The sequence below is a fragment of the Harpia harpyja genome, chromosome 22 (assembly GCF_026419915.1).
Source record: "Harpia harpyja isolate bHarHar1 chromosome 22, bHarHar1 primary haplotype, whole genome shotgun sequence".
Lineage (NCBI taxonomy): Eukaryota > Metazoa > Chordata > Aves > Accipitriformes > Accipitridae > Harpia > Harpia harpyja.
The window spans coordinates 2,130,416-2,149,223 of record NC_068961.1 but is presented as its reverse complement, the minus strand read 5'-3'; the positions used below and the strand labels follow the sequence as shown (position 1 = coordinate 2,149,223).

The 18,808-nt window shown below is 45.0% G+C and overlaps 1 protein-coding gene across 2 annotated transcripts in view; it reads right to left on the bottom strand.

Annotated features, from left to right (window-relative positions):
• GPM6B (glycoprotein M6B) overlaps positions 1–18,593 on the bottom strand; it is a 112,576-nt gene extending 93,983 nt beyond the window's left edge. Inside the window, exon 1 of one of the 2 annotated variants that reach the window (XM_052773814.1) lies at positions 18,451–18,593. In XM_052773814.1, the coding sequence (XP_052629774.1) occupies positions 18,451–18,454 (4 nt within the window). In that variant the 5' untranslated portion in view covers positions 18,455–18,593. The remainder of the gene's footprint in view (positions 1–18,450) is intronic. The other variant, XM_052773810.1, reaches the window with a different exon arrangement.
• Positions 18,594–18,808: the final 215 nt, after the last annotated feature.

Sequence of the window (18,808 nt, the reverse complement as noted above, 5' to 3'; positions counted from 1 at the left end):
AAGAAAAGGTTGGAAGGTCAAAGAATTTAAAGCAGCACACCAAAACGACTTAGCACCTCTGCAGGTAAGCAGTGCCCACCAAAGGACTGAACAAGCCATATGTGGAATTGCAGTCATCAACTGAGTTTAGAGAATTTCCTAGAAGGGCACAGTGTTTGTTACTAGTTGTATCTCCATTTTAGGTTGATTCACTTTTAAGAGAGAAGGCATTCTTTTTGAAACAGTAGCATATCTTAGAGAAAACTTTTTCCCCATTTTCTTCCCCATAACTGCTGCATTATAAAAGGAGCCAGACCATATAATTAGGGTCAGCTTCGGGTCTAACGAGTGATACACAAACCCACAACAGTCCCTGCTTCCAAATACTTACACCCTAAGCTGTTCTACACAGCCACACTCACATACCAAACCTTCTTTCACAAGAATAGTTTAATTGGTGTATCTATATAGCTGTACAAGGTGTGACAGGTAAATGACTTGACAGCAGAAGGTAAGAAAGCCACAGTGGTAGAAGCACAAAGTGACAACTCTTAGCTATTTTTATTTTAAAATCACATAGATGGTAGATATGCAACAGAAGAATCTATTTCTGACCATTTAGACACCTAGAGAATAGATGCCATAAATAAAACAGGAGTTGCTTACTTTTGTCTTCTCAAAGGACACATTTCTGGCAATGCAAAGGTATTGCAAAATTCTTTCTTTTAAAGAAACTGAACAGTCACTACAAAGCAACACTGCCGCATTTATAGTATCGCCTTATTTTAAAAAGGCACAGTTTCTGCCACCTAGCTGCTGCATGTAGGTTTATGTACGCCTATATCTAAAGGAGTTTCAGCATTTCAGAGATCAAATTTTATTCACAATGTAATGCAGTTTTGAAATAGTATATGTATTACAGCATTAGTTTATACCATTAAATGCACATATAAGGGGAGCTATCTATGTAAGAGAAATCACCCAGGAAGGCTGCAGTTAAATTGTTAGCACTTCATTACCGAAACATTAACAGGCATTTGGGGTTGTCTTTGCATTTTTTACAGAAGACTGAAAAATGCAACTCAGAAAGCCCAACCAGCATGTTCCCCTGCAGTCCTGGCAATCAATTCAGCACCTCCCAACACATCTGTGACTCTGTCAGAAGCCCTGTTTTCAATTAAGTATAAGCACGTTTACCATATTTTGCAACTATGAAACAGTATAAACTTTGCAATTATACTTACAATCTCCACCACAGACCAAATTCTTACTTATTACAATGCATTTGATTGCTAGATGGAAAACAGTGGTAACAACAGTTGCAAAAAGCCTTGTGTGGTTCTGGGAAAAAAAGTTCCGAATCAAAGCTTCTATGCATGTTACCCCACTGCTAGCCTGAAACATCTGTTAGAAGCCAGTAATCCTGCTTTCATGTGTTACTTCCCTACGTAAGCTTAATCATTTGAATCCAAGTTGCAGTGTACTTCATTTCCATGAGAGCTATCTCCTACCATGGTAGCGATCTTCAATCACAATTTCCAAGATCGTGCTCATAGCATGAAACACGTTTTGTAGATCTTACTATAATCAAAAGCTGTTTCCTGGATTATCAAATAGCAATGCATATTTCTGTGATTACTCACCTGAAAGATGAAGCTGAGGAAGTATTTCATTTGGTCTTTAATGTAATGTGCCAGCCAAACCAAAATCATTCCAAGTCATGGTTTATGAACAACCCCAAACCATTTTTTTCTTAAGTCTAATACAAAATATGACTTTTCCTGTCTGCTAAAGCAAGCATTTGCAATGGTAATAAAACACTGCTGCAAAGTCTCAAATCAGCTAAATTTTACCTGCTGTGTATAGGTATTTTCCTACGTGTCTTGTTAACACTAACATGCACACACAGACCCTGACCTAGAGACTACTCATATGTTCTACACCAAAGTACGCTCAGTATTGCCTCTTGAGCTCATGAGGCTGCTTGTCGATGCGTCTAGGGATAAGCACATATACTAGTGCATTTCTGAACTGGGACAAAATTTTGGATTAATGAGCATGTGCCACTAACAGACTGCACCCTGAGACACAGTTCCCCTCTGACAGTTATTTAAATAAGCATGCATTTGGTTTCACATTTTAGCCTATTTTTTTCAAACAGGCGCTTCATACTTCCATTTGCACCCACTGTTGCTCTGCAGCTTGCCATGTAATGGGGGAAGCAGGGGCCAACCCTGAGCATTACAAGAGGACAACTAATCCTAGGTCTCCAGAGATGAGCTATCCACTTCAGAGTAATCTTCATTACTTTTAAAACTACTTGTATTTGGAAGTTTCAGGAGAAAGTCATCCACTAACGCAATATTTTGTAGAAAACAATCCTCTAAAAATAATTAATACTTTCAGTTTTTAAGCTCTTCACCCAAAACCAAGTTAACTCTCCTGTTCTTTGCAACATTAAGGCAACATCACCTGGCTCTAGATCCTCCTATTTCTTCCCGTGGAAGATAGTGAATTCCCTCAAAACTTTAAAAAAGAAAATCACCATTTTTTGCTCTTAGGTTCCTTTATAGCAACCTCCAATAAGTATCCAGTAAATCACAGTTAATTTTTAACTTTAAATACAGCACTGACTCAGCTTGCTTTGGCTGAAGGGTTTAATAAACTCCTACTAATTAGAAGTTCAGCTGAACATAAAATCTTCAAATCAAAGACACCTGCAATAAGGCTCTTTTACCACAATGGACTTTTAAAAAATTAAATTGGCCTGCATGAAGCCTTTTGTCAAAAAAAGACCTATATCAAGGCAAACTGAAACTTCTCAGGATAGCCTAACACAGGGTCTACAGTAGAGAATATACAAGCCATTTAGACAAGAAAGTCCAAAGCCTCCAGCATTTCTACCATCATACTAATTACATTTACTGGAGACTGAACAGGTGGCAGCAGTGAGATTTAAAAAAACAGTTTCTTAATGTGAAGTAGCCTAACACCTATGCAGGCTGTACAGGGCGAAAAAAATCTATGCAATTATTTCACAGCACTGTAAATTAATTGCACTTCCAATTTTCGGGACACATTTCTATTGGAATTTTGCACCTTGTTGTAAAAATGCTGCATGAAACGTGAAAGAAAACTCTCCTCTTCCTTCTAACGGGAGTTGGAGGACCATGCACAGATCTTTGTCGACAGTACTGCTTGTACCAGATCACCAAAGCCATGGTGGCAAAATGATGCTCTAACAGCAGCTATAGGCAGCTTCTCTTCCCTCACTGTGGCAACTCCGGAGCTGTTTCAGTAAAGGGCAGATGTTGTGCATGACCCAATTGAATACCCATTTTTATTTTGTTATGGCTTTGGGGAAGGAAGAGAGTGTTGCACGCAGAATTCAGTGTTGATTAAAAAGCACTAACATTTGGCTGAACAAAACCCAATTTAGCCCCCTGGGCCTGTCTGACCCACTAACCACTGCTTCCTAACTGCTCTGCTATGACAAAGTTTGCCTGAAAAATGCAGAGCTTGCAGAGCAAAAAAATATGACACTTACGTCAGGTTTGCAACATTTCCTTAACGACATTACTGTGAAAATCCCCATTCCCCCACCCTCAAATTGATTGTTTTTACATTAAACATTTGTAGCAAAGACAAAACAACTGATGGAGCCTCTTTAGTGACCGAACAGGGAATGCACAGAAGTATCAGATAGACATACTACATCGCTCAAATGTGGAAAATAAATTTATAGCAAGATCTTGTTTCACTACAGGGAAAAGCTGGGGGAAGAACCACAGAGTATTTTGAGAATTTAAAATGTACCATCCCTATGTTACAGGACAACACTTTTCATCCAGGCACTCTAAGTCTAGCCCAATAGGTATCACCCACCAGAAAAAATGATCCCCATTTTGCTTCCACAGTTTTCTTTCTTCCTTAAAACGTAGGTCTTTCATATGTGTTGTAGGCTCAGGGTTTGCCTAGGGTTTGTGCTTTCCCATAGATCTGCAACAGTAAACGCTATACAGAAGAGCATAAAAAGCAGAGGCAGGTAGTGTGGAATATTATTTAGCCTTTTTTTCCCCAAGCAAGAGCAAAGGTACTAGTGTCATGCAGGAAGAGAGGCATGCTAGCTACACTTGAATTGTCTCTTGCAATACCATCACCGAGTTTATCAAGATCTGTTGCCAAACCTAAATCACAGTTCTAAAGTATGCATGAAAAACTGCATCCTTCATTATGGGGGGAAAAAAAAAAAAAAAAGCAGATTTCCATTTATCACCATGGAAGAGGGAAAATTTGAAATAAGTACCAGCCACTAAGTGCTCAGAAACCAAACAGTAAACAAAAGCCTCCAAAATAATAGCAGGTCTTGTGATTTTTTCAGCATTCAAGGATTACAACAGACAATGGCTGGACAGGAGCAGAAACGAAGAGCAAAGATTTTGTGGTGCTCCAGAACGAGACGCCTGCAGCTCTCCAAAGGATGCTGATCCACCTCCTACACAGAAAGTAAGGAGACAGCAGAGAGACCCTCTCTAAAGAACATGGGACATCTTACTGGTAGCGGTGGTTAATGTTATCTTGCAAAAATGTGTTTCTTAGAGAGAAGGGACTGTCACGTTTAGAGATTATCAATGCTTAATCATTTTACAGGACTAAAGAAAATAATGTTTAGTGACTTGTAATTTCTCAGGCTTTCCAAAGATAAATCAGAACTTCAGAAGAAGAAACAGGGAAAATCAGCACAGCCTGAAACACAGCCTCTCTGTACAACTCATACATTTGCTTTCCTTTCCAATCGCTCCCAAGCTGAGGGGATGTCCAATACGAGCCTTCAAACTAAGGTACTGGTTTCATTTCACAGCAGAGACAATTCTTTCGGGGGGAGGGGGGGGGGAAGCAGCATACCACAATGTACATTTCAAACATTTTTTCCACAAAAGACACTTCAATTTCTTATGAGAGAAAGGCCTTTCTAGTATAAGTATCCTGCTTGTCTGGATTAAAAAAAAAAAATTCCTACTGTTTTTTGTTCTTCTGCCAACATCAACTTCTTAAAACACTGTAAAAAGAAACAACAGTGAAAAAAGAAGAATATTCACTCCATCACGAGAGGTCATAGACACGGAGGGCCTTACCACACTGCTGTATGGCCCAGCAGAACAAGGAAGGGGCATCAGGGCATCCAGGCACTATACTGGAAAAGAATTTGGGAAACCATTTCAGCAGCTCCCAGTGGATCCTGTCTGAAAAATGCCTTGGAAAACAAGTTGCATAGCTGTAACATGAGAGACTTTGAAACTAGTGCTCCATAGTTGTGACCTGATGATAAGACAACCTGACGCAAAACACTTCTTTTCAAAAAAGCTTTACTGCATTTTTTTGATGAAAACCTATGTTCACTGTTTACCATCCCCACAAAGAGGGCTTGAAGATACTCTTTTAAATGCTGTCATCTACATATAAAGAAAAAATAGGCACATCATCTAGCTCATGTGAAAGAAAACCATAAGCAAGGGACTCTGAGCCCTCAAATTGACAGAGCTTCCATGGTTTGAGATTAAAATTCCATTGTACCCTTGCTTTTTCCTGAATTTCCCACGCATACAAAAGGCAATGCCCTTAAAGCCCAAAGGACTTGGATTTAATGCAGTAACTCCAAGCAGTCTGATTTTTTTAACTAACTATTTCAGATGCCCATGGGAGGAACAGCATTCAGTACAGTTATGCACGCAATAAAGTTACCTTTTCACTCCCCATTTTCTGGTCCTATAGTCCTGGCTTTCTGGAGATGGGCTAACACGAGACCCTGTCAGCCATCAGCAAGCTCTGCAGCGGGCACCGCACCCCTGACAGTCCCACCTCGACTTGCGGTACGTGTTAGCGAAGCCCTTGTTTTCTGTACAGAGATGAAGGGTCTCACCTAAACAGATACTACCCCAGCAGACGTATCTGAGCTGATGGAGTGGCAAGGGAATGAACGGCATGGAAGGAAATGGAAAAATTTAGCAAAGCCAAAATACTGCTAGAGTTAATAATCATGCCCTAATTCAAACCAGGCTCCTCTAAAGCAGTTCAGGTTCGTTTTAATTACTAGGCAGGTTTTTTCTTGGCATAAGCCAAGGAGGTTCACATCAGAACCGCTGCAACTACTTGGGAGGCAGGAAGCGGCTGTGCTTATCCTATGAGTATCATGACCTGAATTAATTAGTATGTAGTGCTGCACATTTCCTTAAATCATCTCCCGCGCATACATTCCTGGTCTCACATCCAGGGTCACCATAGCTATGAGGGAAACAAAAGACAGTGGTGAAGCTTGCTGGCACTGCTGCCCTGCCTCTTCCACGCGCCTCCGCAGGGGCACAGCTGCCAGGGATAACATTTGGGAAGGTATTTCCTCGTGCAAACTCCTACCGTGCGTGCTACAGGTAAGCCCACACACAGCTTCATGAAAAGAGACAGCAGGAGACGGAGCTCCCAAGCAAAGCTGGAAATGAAAAAGTCTGCATGCTAAAGTGTGAGACAGCGAGTTAATAGCCAATTTAAAGCCATGCCAACAGAAGCAAGTTTGGGTTACTATACAAACCTTGATAGGAAAGAAGCTATACGGCCCAGACAGAACACTACCAGACATCCCCACTGAGCAATTTTTGCCCTAGTGCATACAGGGGCTTTGTGATTACCCTCAGATGCAAAGCCATGTAGTCCACTGGGCTGCTTATAAATGAAGCATATGTCAGTAGTATACACAAACACAAGGAAGACCCTTTTATGCAATATTACTTTTACATCTGCAAAAAGTCTTTTTTATTGCATCCATTGCATTCCATAAACAACAACAAAAAGACAAACAAACAAAAAAAAACAACCAAAAAAAGGCAGACACAAGGGGAAAAAAGAAAAAAAAAGAAAAAAGAAAGCTTGCCTTGTTTCACACTAAGCCCAGAAAGGCCGTAGGAGCACCATCCTCAAAAACCCCTTGTGGAAAGGATCGCAGGTGCCCAAGTCATGCCTTCCACTTTGTCCTGCAGCCACAAAAGCCCCGATCATCCTGCTCTCCCACACAAGGGACGCTGGCAGTGGGTACGCAGCGAAGAGCAGCTATAATCCTGCTCTCCTCCTCTCAAGCTTCATGTTTTGTATCATTAACTTCAGCGCTTAAGAGAAACACAGCTGTCTTGGCAGGTCATGCTCAGGGAAGAAAGGCCGTTTCTGAGATAATAAGTGCAAAAGCTCCTTAAAAGCCGCAGTGACCTAGGGGAAGGATTTTAAATTAATTGCCAGTATCTCCTAGCAGGAAGCACTGGCATGGTACATCCTGAGTGCTGCAGGAGGCCTGGGATGCAGGCTGTCACCGAGGTGCTCTTCCCAGCTGTCCCCTTCAAGACAAAGCGGGGCACGCAGCAGCTGCCAAGCCTGAAGACTTTCAGCATCACAGCTCCAGCCACGTCTGCCACCAAAGAGCGAAGGCTCCTGCTGCAAGTCCACTCGTGACTATGGAAGTCATCCAAGTGCCCAAGAGGGAAAGCCTGAATGTCTCTGGGACCACGCGGAGCAGCTCGGGATCAATTCAGTTTTGAGATACTGCTGTGATGTCAGTGATTCAGCCTGACACAAGAAAATACTATTAAAATGGCAAATAAGTGCAAGTTCAACAAGGCCAAGGCCATGTTCCTGCACATGGGTTGGGGCAATCCCAAGCACAAGTACAGGCTGGGCGATGAGTGGATTGAGAGCAGTCCTGAGGAGGAGGACTTGGTGGTACCGGTGGATGAAAAACTGTATATAAGCCAGCAATGTGCACTCACAGCCCAGAAAGCCAATTGTATCCTGGGCCGCTCGAGGGAGGCGATTCTCCCCCTCTACTCCGCTCTCGTGAGACCCCACCTGCAGTACTGCATTCAGCTCTGGGGCTTCCCACATAAGAAGGACATGGACCTGTTAGAGCGAGTCCAGAGGAGAGCCACGAAGATGATCAGAGGGCTGGAGCACCTCTCCTGTGAAGACAGGCTGAGAGGGTTGGGGTTGTTCAGCCAGAGAAGAGAAGGTTCCAGGGAGACCTTATAGCAGCCTTCCAGTACCTAAAGGGGTTCTACAAGAAATGGGGGGGGGGGCTTTTTACAAGGGCATGTAGTGATAGGACAAGGAGTAATGGCTTTAAACTGAGAGATGGTAGATTTAGATGAGATGTAAGGAAGAAGTTCTTCACTGTGAGGGTGGTGAGGCACTGGAACAGGTTGCCCAGAGAGGCTGTGGATGCCCCATCCCTGGAGGCGTTCAAGGCCAGGCTGGATGGGGCTTTGAGCAACCTGGTCTGGTGGAAGGTGTCCCTGCCCATGGCAGGGTGGTTGGAACTAGGTGATCTTGAAGGTCCCTTCCAACCCAAACCATTCTATGATTCTATGATTTCTCTCCTGTGTTTAAACCTGGGTAAGGAGAAGAAATCTCTCTCCGCAGAGATCTAATAACCAGATGCAAATGCAAAGCACAAGTGTCGGAGCAACGAAGCATATGCAGCGAAAAGCTTGACATATTTTCTGAGTAAGGCAACAGAAAACACTTACTTTATTTACAAGGTACAGGAGCTAACATAAGGGACGTTTCACACATGCAGAAGAAGACAGACTACTGCCCATGTGGGAAGTGGGCACAGCAGTCACGCTCGCTAACGCATATGGAAGGAAAAAGGCATGCTTCCCTCCTACTAATCCTAGCATCCTCTTCCATAAAAACCAAAGGGTTAAGGATCAAGTATTTTAAGAAGGATTACAGTAGATGAGAACTTAAGCAAGCATGATGGCATTTTTTGAATCCATAAACCTGCCTTATACCACAGGAAAGAGAAAGGAATGCTTTGGAAACTCACATTTTGGCTGGATAACTGCTTCTCCCCTTCTGTCTCATCTTACGAAGTTCATAGAAGACTCTCCTCAGGAGTCCTGCACAGGGACCCATTTAGCATGCCAGAGGAATAACTGATGAACAGAGATACCACCTTTCCAAGTAGCTGGTGGGGTTTCTTTGTTTTTTTAGCAGAAACTCAGGTATCGTTTCCATTCTCATCCTTCAGTTAAACTCTAACAACCGTGTTGCAAACAAGGAATATTCTTAATTCTCTAATCCATTTGAACAGAATTCTAAGAGGGTAGGTGGACTTCAGAAAGTAGATTGCCATCCTACAGCCAGCATACTGAACAATTTGGCAAGTACCTCTACATACAAAAAATAGCAATGCTATCTAAAATCAACTAATCAAGCATGAAACAAAATAGTTTCATCAACTAAATGCATTTTGTAAGGGGAAGAAGTAGCTAGCGCTGACTGTAACTACACTGATATTTTCCTGAATTTTTTTCTTTGCATGTTCTTATAAGAAAAAAAAAAAATTCAGTGTGCAGTAATTAACACATTTATATGTGAGGTTTTAACAGCAGCTGGGACATTCCCATTAGCCTTGGCAACAACATTTAATATTCCACGTGTGCCGTGCCCTTCTGTTACTGTGGGAACAGAAAGCCAAGCCTCCAACTTCCCTCCAGTAAAGCACTTTGCTTTAAGAGAGTGTCTCCTGACTTTGTTTATTTTAAAGCTGTTTCTCCCAATGTCCCCACTGTTTTCTATCTCTAGGAGGGGTACACCACTCACTTTGAAACAGACAAAAGCCAGCAGCTATCACAGACAGACATGGTCTATGGAAAACACACCTGCACATGCCCAGTGCACCATCGGATGGTGTCACAGCCACGCTCCTCTACCACACACGAATCGCACGCACGCAAAACCTGCAAGCGTTCTTGGCCACCATTTTGGGGAGAAAGCCTTCAATGGAGGATCCAATGCCAACAGGAATAAGGGGGGGCAAGGAACTATCTACCCCCACGCATCCCCTGCCCACAAAACCCGGTAGAAAACAGCCTAGAGGAAGGGAAGGACGAGGTTCAACCATGAGGTCCAGCAGTTCCTCTCTGCGAGGATGATGGAAAGAGCCTAAACCGTGCCAGGGTGTGCTGGGGAGCTGACCGTAATGGGGAAAACAGTCAGCAGTTTTAATGACGACAGCCATGGGAAACCTAAGAAAATGCAGAAATAAAGTTTTACAGGAAAATAAAATCATTTTAATGAAATCTGCAGACTGTTTAAGGCTAAAATCATTTGAGTCTTGACTCATGCTGCTACCTCATTTGTGTTTTGTTTCAGTTCCACCCACTCCCCAAATACTTACCTTCAATCTGCCATGGCTACCTTAAATTAGCATTTTCAAGAGGTTTTTTTACTCCTTCCTGGTTCTTTTCTGCCTCCCTGAGGTTTCCACTGAGGAATAAGAAGAATTTAATAGGTGGTAGATAACAACAATTTCTCAAACACAGCATTGCAAGCATATTAGTGGCCGATAAGATGAAAAACCTCAAGGAATTTCAGGAGGAGGTTAAGGATTAAGTACCTATTATATGCCACTCATAGCTCAAGTTTGAGGAGAATAACAGGTATTTTCAGACTGTTTAAAAATAATTTAAAGGGAGGGACTAAAAATTACAGGCTATAAAAAGCAAAATGACTTAACTGGCTATTTTTCATTCCATGTCATTATTTCTTTAAGTTTCCACGCATTATCTGAAATGGAGGATTTTCATCAGACAATTATCAAGCATGAGAAATTGCCACTTTAATTTCAGCACAGAATGGGAGAAACATCTATGAAGTGAAGGTATACACTGCATGAGGGAAATAATGACTAACACGGGCTACATCAGTCACACACAGCCAAGCCCCCTCTGCATTGCATTCCTTGTATTTGCTTACGTAAAACTCTGGCTCAACGAAAGAGTTATCAGCTTTAGTACCTAATAACTTCACTGGCTGGGGAGCAGGCAATAATAGATGATGCACTAGATTCTGTTATAGTCCCCTGACATGGTATGACAAATATCTCAGAGATTTCAAGGCTTTTGTACCAGCGCCCATCACAGAGCCTAAGCAGATGTTGCATGAAGTGTTATTGTTCGTTACACCTTGCAAGTCATTAGCTCTTGACAGATGTTTTGGTGCAAGCACAGGGATCTGCTCCAGAAGTTCTCAGCTCCAAATATTCCCACTAGTCATCTCTCTTTCCTCCTGACTTTTTTTTTTTTTGTAACACATGCCTAAGCAGCTCAAGAAAAGTGTTTAATTTCCCACAAGGGAAGTTCCATGGGGCAAACTTATTTTCAGCTGTGTGCCTAACAAATACAACAACTCATTTTATACTTTTGTTTGGGAAAGTGCATGACATTTACGTTAACACAGTTCTGGTAACAGAAGTGTAAGGTTACACACAAACAGCAATCATTTAACACCTTCGAAAAGTTATTCCTTAACAAAAACCTAGCCCAAAACCAAGATAAAGAAAACACAACCAACAAGAAAATGAAAATTACTTTAAGTAGAGAAGTTAGGAAAAAGTACTTAAGATCCAGCCAGAGCTCTGCACTAATTCAGACTTGTATGGCATTTGTCAGCCCAGTGCATGCCCAGGACTTCATTCCAACAAATCCTGACAGAGGTTCCCAGAACCTAGACTTAAGAAGCTTTAAAAAGATGTCTTCAGTTGATGAAAGCACTCTCTTATGTCATGAAACACTTGTGTCCCACCAGAAAGCAAAACACATATAAGCCCCAAGATTTAAAAAAAAAAAAAAAAGACCAGCGGGAAATCTCTCCTGAAGAGATACTAAGACGCAACAGGAGCCGCTCTCCTGAGCGGGCTCACAAAGGGTGCAGGCAACCAACGCTCACCTTCACCCAGCTGCTTCACCCATGCACACTCAGCCTTAGGACTGAAAAGACTCAATGAATTTTCTAGCATGCAAGCTGACAAAACCTTAGACTAAAAGGCAAAGCGAAAACCAGACATCGGAGAGTCCCAGTTAGCTGTGCCTTGCTGGCAACACGAGGGAGTTGGATTCCTCCTCCGTTAGCCATCAGCGGCAGGCTCCACGGCTCCAGCTCAGCAAAACTGCCAATAAGCCCAGATGTACGCTTCCAATGTTAAAAAAAAAACAGCGCACTTCTCAAAACGTAATCCTCTCCTGGCCGAACTCCCATCATTTACTCTGTTTTTTGGATCTCCAGACCGGCTGCATTGTTAACACAAGGTGTCCTTTCTGCCTGCCAGCCCACAAACCAGCACCTGGAAGGCAAGCCAGCTGCTTCCTTACTGCTTCCTTACTCCCGAGCCACTAACGGAGCAAGTTTTGCCCTGTTTGCCTTCAGTGCAATCCCACTCTCCAATTTAGACCGGGACAATTCTTATATTTTCATTGGCATTGAAGGAAGCATACAAAGACAAAGTTTTAGGCTGCAATATGCAATGATTATTCTTAATAAAACAGTAAAAAACCCCCACAAAATTATGAAGGCTTTATCTTATGATGGATACTCCAAATCAGTTCCTAACTTCAAGAAGTCCAGTCTTCTTCATGACCCTGGTCCCAGCTATCTTTGAACCACAGTCCTTTTCAACATTCTCAGCCCCAGGCAAAAAAAAAACCCAAACACTAAGTACAAACACATTCCTGAAAGTCGTTTTCTGTACATATAACTTTAGGCTAAAACTTCAAGTGTCACACACACTGAAGTATCAAAGCATAAAACGAACACACACAAAACTGACACACAGCAAAGCACGGAGCTTTGTACCACGCGATAGCTCTGCATCAGGCACATCTTTCTATTAATGAAACATAAGCTCCATTCACATTTTGAAATTGCTGCTAGTCAAACAGCTCCCAAACCAGGGAGAACAAAAGATGTCGAATTCTCATAGTTCTTTGTGTTGCTTGTAAATGTTTCCCAAGCCACAACTCCGCATGCAAGCTTTTGAGCCTAAAACCCAAGAGACAAATAATTAAGGGGAGGGAGACTGCCAAAGCACCAAGACAGAGCAGCAATAGAAAGTAACAAACAGCTGAGGACTAAGTGGTACGTACATACGATGCTATCTATTTGTTATGCTGCATGGTAAAATCTCCTCCACTGTTCCCTGTGTTTACAGGGGAGGGGTGACGAGGAATTTTGATAGGCACAGCCATCCCGGCACCCCAGCTGTCAGAGGTTCATGCCTGCCTGCAGAAGAAAAGTTGCGAGAGGATAGGAGATGTGGATTCCTCCCCCAGTACTGTCACGCTGAGCTTGCCTCCTCCAGGCTACAGGCTACGTTGCTCACGACCTGGAAGAAGCCACCTTACAAGATGGATGCGATGGACAAGAGCCACCACGGCTCTGTTTCATCCTTTGCCCATTGTGGGTATTGACGCAGTAACCCTCCCAGCACAGGCTTCTGCATCTGTACAGAGCCTTGCAGGCTCAGCTGAGACCCATATTACTTTAATACAACCACCTTTGATGTCCCTCCCACATGGAGACTAAACTACCTTTCCTTACGTTTGCTCACCACAACTCAAACCCAGAGGCACTTGTACCCAAACAGATTTTAAAGAACCAGCCATGAGAACAGAAAGGATTTTGATTTCCCTGGATGGCTCAAACCAATCCGGCCACAAGCATGCCGAGGTGAACTCTGGAGAAGGACCCCCCAAATGTGCCACCACACACCCCACCAGACCGGCACCCCGGCAAGATGCCACACGCTCCATCGGGAGCGAGCCTCCACCCCATGCTCCAGGGTAAAAAGCACCTATGTTAAAAGTACACTAGAAGCAAATACATACGTCCTCCGCAGCGTTAACACTGTGGTGCCACGAAAGGTTCAAATTTTTTGCGGGTGGACCTGAGCAACTCGTGGGAAGGCAGCTCCCACGGCTCCGTGCAAGCTCTCCATCCCCCAGCAGGAACGGCCCAAGGAGCTGCATGGAGGAGCAGGGAGATGCGCAGCCCGGGCAGGTGCTGGGGACGCATTCACGGGGACCAGTACACGCGTGTGTGTCTGAGGAGGGGTGAAGGGCACACACAGCTGGGGTGCACATGGGGGAGGTCAAAAAGAAGAGAAATCCAGGAGCTTTCAGTGGGAAGAACAGCCATCGTGGGGAGTGTGGTAACGTAACAACCCACAGCAGCTCCCTCTGCAAATGCTTTACCCCAGTGAAATTTCACCGGATGCAACGCGCTCGCGCTTCTAGAAAGATAACAATGCATTTACGTCCAAATACCATCAGTGGAAGTACAATACATGCAGTGATTCTGCATCTGGCTGTACCAGCTGTATATCTCAGGGAAAACAAAATCCCTGCTACAAGAATGCACACCCACTCAGGGACGACACGATGCCGCTGCACGAAGAATAAAAAAGATACCAAGAAGCAGACTTCACTGGGTTTCTTTTATTTTAACCTTATCCCGAAATGGACTTTGGACTTATTTTTTAGAGTAGTGACTTTAGGTATTACTAAATATTGCTCAGAGAAGTTGTAGATGCCCCATCCCTAGACGCTCCATCCCTGGAAGTGTTCAAGGTCACGCTGGATGGGGCTTTGAGCAAGGGAAAAGATGTCCCTGCCCATGGCAGGGGGGTTGGACCAGATAACCTTCAAAGGACCCTTCCAACCCAAACCATTCTGTGATTGGATAGCAATAATCTTGAAAAACAAAGGCTATAGAAAAAATACCATATAAAAAAACCCAATGCTTACAACACGACTACTGCTGGAATAACAACACATGGAAGCAAACTTTAAAAAACGAGATCTGGCTTGAGAAAAATAAAGTCCTTTAAACACTGAAAGTGACCTGCAGATTTCAATTGGTTTAAGAAATTACAAAAACACTCTGAAAAAGACAGATAATCGGGCACTGCCACAGCTCAGTCCTCCCAGGGATATAATCTATAATCCAGTATGTTCTTCCGAAATGTAACATTTCAAGATCTATCAGACATACCATAATTCACACAGGGGACAGCAGATTTCCTATATTACTGAACCACACATTTAGAAAGAGAGCAAGAGGGAGAATCTGTAAATGTGGTAAAGCCACAAATTGTTTAGGATACTGGGAAATATCTGAAATGCACAACATTTTCTCCTCCGCCTCCTTCTCAGACAAGAAGGATTACAGTGAGAAGGCAAAATTAAGTACTTTTTAATAGCCTAAGCAGGTGGTGTGGAGAGAGAGGGAGGGCAGCAGTATAAAATTTTGTATTTCACAGGTTTTAAGAGAAGATAAACTTAATATTAGTTTCTTTTCTTACAGGAACAAGGTTAAATATATTTAAGAGGTGCAAGATCTAACATAATATGGACTACACCACTTGGCAATTGAAATCCAGCCACCCTTGATGACAGATGCTAATCGGATTTTACTATTACTGTGACACACAAAAGATTTCAGCTCCCGCCTGAACAAAGTGTATAGCTGAATAGAGAGAAAGAGGACTGACTCTCTTTCAGGATTTGCCCCCAGCTGTTTCTATGAAGAAAGCCTGGTTTAGGGAATATTTGAACCTACTTTGGACACATTTCACATAAAAGCGAGGAGCATTTCTATGGGTGGTAGAAGCCCCTAAGGTGGAACTCCTGAGGTTACTGCCTATGAGGAAGGGATGGTTTGCTCTGGGATGCAGGAGCAAGTACTGGTGGGGGAGCTGGATGTGCTGCAGAAGGCATGAAGGACAGGGAATGGCCCCAGGGCGGCACAGCGTGATGCCCCTGGGAACTCCTGCGTTTGCAGGTTCTGCGAGGCAGCAGTTCCTGCACAGGGACCGCACGGGGATGGCATGCAAACCCACGTGAAGACGGGCATCATTTCACCCCGTTTGTCCACAGTGTTCTCCTCAGTATCACTTTTTTAAAAAGCCAACCAACCAAAACATAATACACGGACCCACTCCGCTCCAACCACTTTTCTTATCTGAAAGCAACAGTTTGGGGAATACAAAGAAGAAAAGGTGTAAAATTATGAAAACACACAGTTCCCAAGAGATGACACTCTATCAGGCTTTTCAAACTTTTAGGAACAAAAACCTTTTGCATTTTTTGTTCCACTCTGTAAAATAACAGCCCCCTCCCCACCTCCTGGACAAGACGCTATGTTTGGGAGAGTGTGAGCCACGAGGCAAGACACCAACGGGTGGGTCTTCTCACACCAGTTGCACCAGGCACTGCGCTGGTTATTATTGACGACCCTCCAGCCGACACAAACCCTCACTGGTGTTGAGCACAACATGCCCGACTTTCAGGATCACTGAGGGAGACAAAAGACCGATGAACATCAACGGCCGCAGTGGGCTCTCAGCACCTCCGGAAAGAAAAAAAAAAAAAACAAAACGAAAAAACAACCAACAGCCTCAGCAGGCCAGTCCTATGCAAAAGTTTTGCGTGAGCAAGGACAACTCAAACAGTCCTAATGAGAACCAGTCAAATACATCCTTGCCACTGGATCAGGAAGCTCAATACAGCACCAGGGCTCCAAACAAGTCCTGGTTAGATGGTCACATCAGCCTCAGCCTACCTAATGCCAAGGCAGCAGTTATGCAATGGCAGAAACAAAACGGCGTATTCATGAGGGACTGGATCCCCAGCTGACAAAAGCTTCTTTCTGTGACTTCTTTTTGAAGTATTTCATCTGAAATTGGTGCTAGAAGTTCCCTCTCCTGACTGACCACGCCGCCATTACCCAGTCAGGCACAGCTTGATCATCCAACAACACTTCTAAGCAAAGAAGCCAACAGACCTTGGAGTTTTGTGCTATCGTCATCATTATTAGCAAAACGCTCAAGAAAACGTTTTCTTCTCTCCACTCCCCTTTTCCCAACTGTTACATTTAGGACAAGACATTCTATACAGACATAAAACACGCATTTCACACACTGTTGCAGACCCACAACTTGCGAGACTAACTTTAGTGTTTTTCCAAGATTTTTAGGACTAAAATAAAGATTTGCTTCTCCTCAAGATGAATCACCCACAAAGATTTCAAACAACTTTTTGATTTCAAACCCCTAGCAACTTAATTTACTGAAGGAAAATCAATTCCCTAGACTTAGCAGCAAAGACACTTAAAAACAATCTTACATACGTTATCTAATAAACTTTATTCCCCCCCAAAATAAGATGTTGCAATCCAAAGATACACTTCTCTTAATAAGACACTGGAAAACATGCTGTTCTCTCCTTCCCTCTTCCATCCCCATTCCAAGATTTATTTGACATCAATCCATGGCAGTAAAGTGTATGTTAAGAGGATACCAAGATGTAGACATGGGAGAGGCTGTCAACTTCACGGTTTCATTCAATATCAGAAGTTCACATAGGGAAAGCACAGTCCAAAGAGTGAGTATCAGAATATGCACGCAAAAAAACAGTGCCGGTAATACAGCCAGTGTGTTTCAGCCTTCAGCGCTGCAGAGGCAGTAGGAATCCATACTTTTAACGTGCCTTGAAAGGGGCGTTGGGAACTTCAAAAAAGCTTAGTAAAAAGACTGTAATACTACAGGAGCCTGATCTTCACTAAGCTAGGGAACAAACCAGTTAATAAGCATTTAGAAATTAAGGAATTAGGTGATGCGAATTAATTTAACAAAGTAGCAACCATAGGAATTCTGTCAGCTTCCTTTGGCTTTGGCTGAGTAATTAATTCTTTTTTTTTTTTTTTTTCCTCCTTCTTAATTAAAACCAGAGACAGTGCCAGCATCAGCATGTGCATATTAACACACGGGCACGCACCGATAGCTCTGCTTTAGCAGCTGCAACCTCCAAGCAGTAACACACCACTGGCAAGCCGGACCAAAGATACAGCTGTATTTTTCTATCCTTTTTTTTTTTTTTTTTTCCCCTTTTTTCCCCCCCCAAACCTCATAACTTTCATTACTGCTTAATTCATGCGGGTCCATTGTTGGTTGAAAGCAAAGCTCGCAGGAAAGCAGCCCAGCCTAAAAGACCCCGAAGGCTGAACGCGTGCGGTGACTACCGAGCGACCCGTGCGGGCGACGAACCCCCCCCCCCCCCAACACCTCCCACCTCCACAGGGCACCTCCGCTCTCCCCCCCGGACCACTCTTCACCCCCCCCGGGGACCCGTTTTTGGCGCAAAGGGGCTGACCGGGACCCCCCCCCCCCCCCAAACGCGAGTCGCTCCGGGCGCCGGCCCCGAGCCCCCACCGGGGCGCGGGGACGGGACCCCCGCGGCCGCCCCCGCCCCGGGCTCAGCCCGCCGGCCGCACCGCTTCCCCGGCTTCGGCGGCACCGGGGGGGGGGGGGGAGGGGGGCTGCGTACAACCGCCGCCCAGAAACTACAGCCCCCGGACCCCGCAGTAGTAGTCTTAGTAGCAAATGATCTGGTTCCTGAAGGAAGGGAGCGCTCTGCGGCTGCCGAGGTGCCGCCGCTCTCCCCGCCACGCCACGCCGCTCGGGAAGAGAGGCCGGACCGGGGCCGGGGCCGCCGCGACCCCCGGGGCTGCCCCGCACCTGCCCGCCCGCCCGCCCTCCCTCCCCGCAGCCGCGGCCCCGGAGGGAACGAGGGCTCCGCCGCAGCCCGGCTGGCTTACCCATGGCTGGTGCTCGTCGCCCGGGCGGTGCGGTGGGGGGGGGGGGGGGGCTCGCTCTGCCGTGCCTCGCTGGGCTGGGCGGGAGGCGCGGCGGCGGCGGCGGCTCCTCTCACACTGGCGGGCTCGGCTCGGGCTCGCCTCAGGCGGCTGCGGCGCGGCGATGAGGGGCGGGGACGGCCCCGCCCGGCCCGGCCCGGCCCGGCCTGGCCCGGCCCGGCCCGGCCCGCCGCGGGGCAGGGGTGGCGGAGCGCCGCCCCGCGGCCCGGCGGGGGGGAACCCCGGAGGCGGGAAAGCCCGCGGCGGCCTCGTTCGCCTCAGCCCCGCCGCGGGGCCGCGGCGTCCCCCCGAAAGCAGGGCT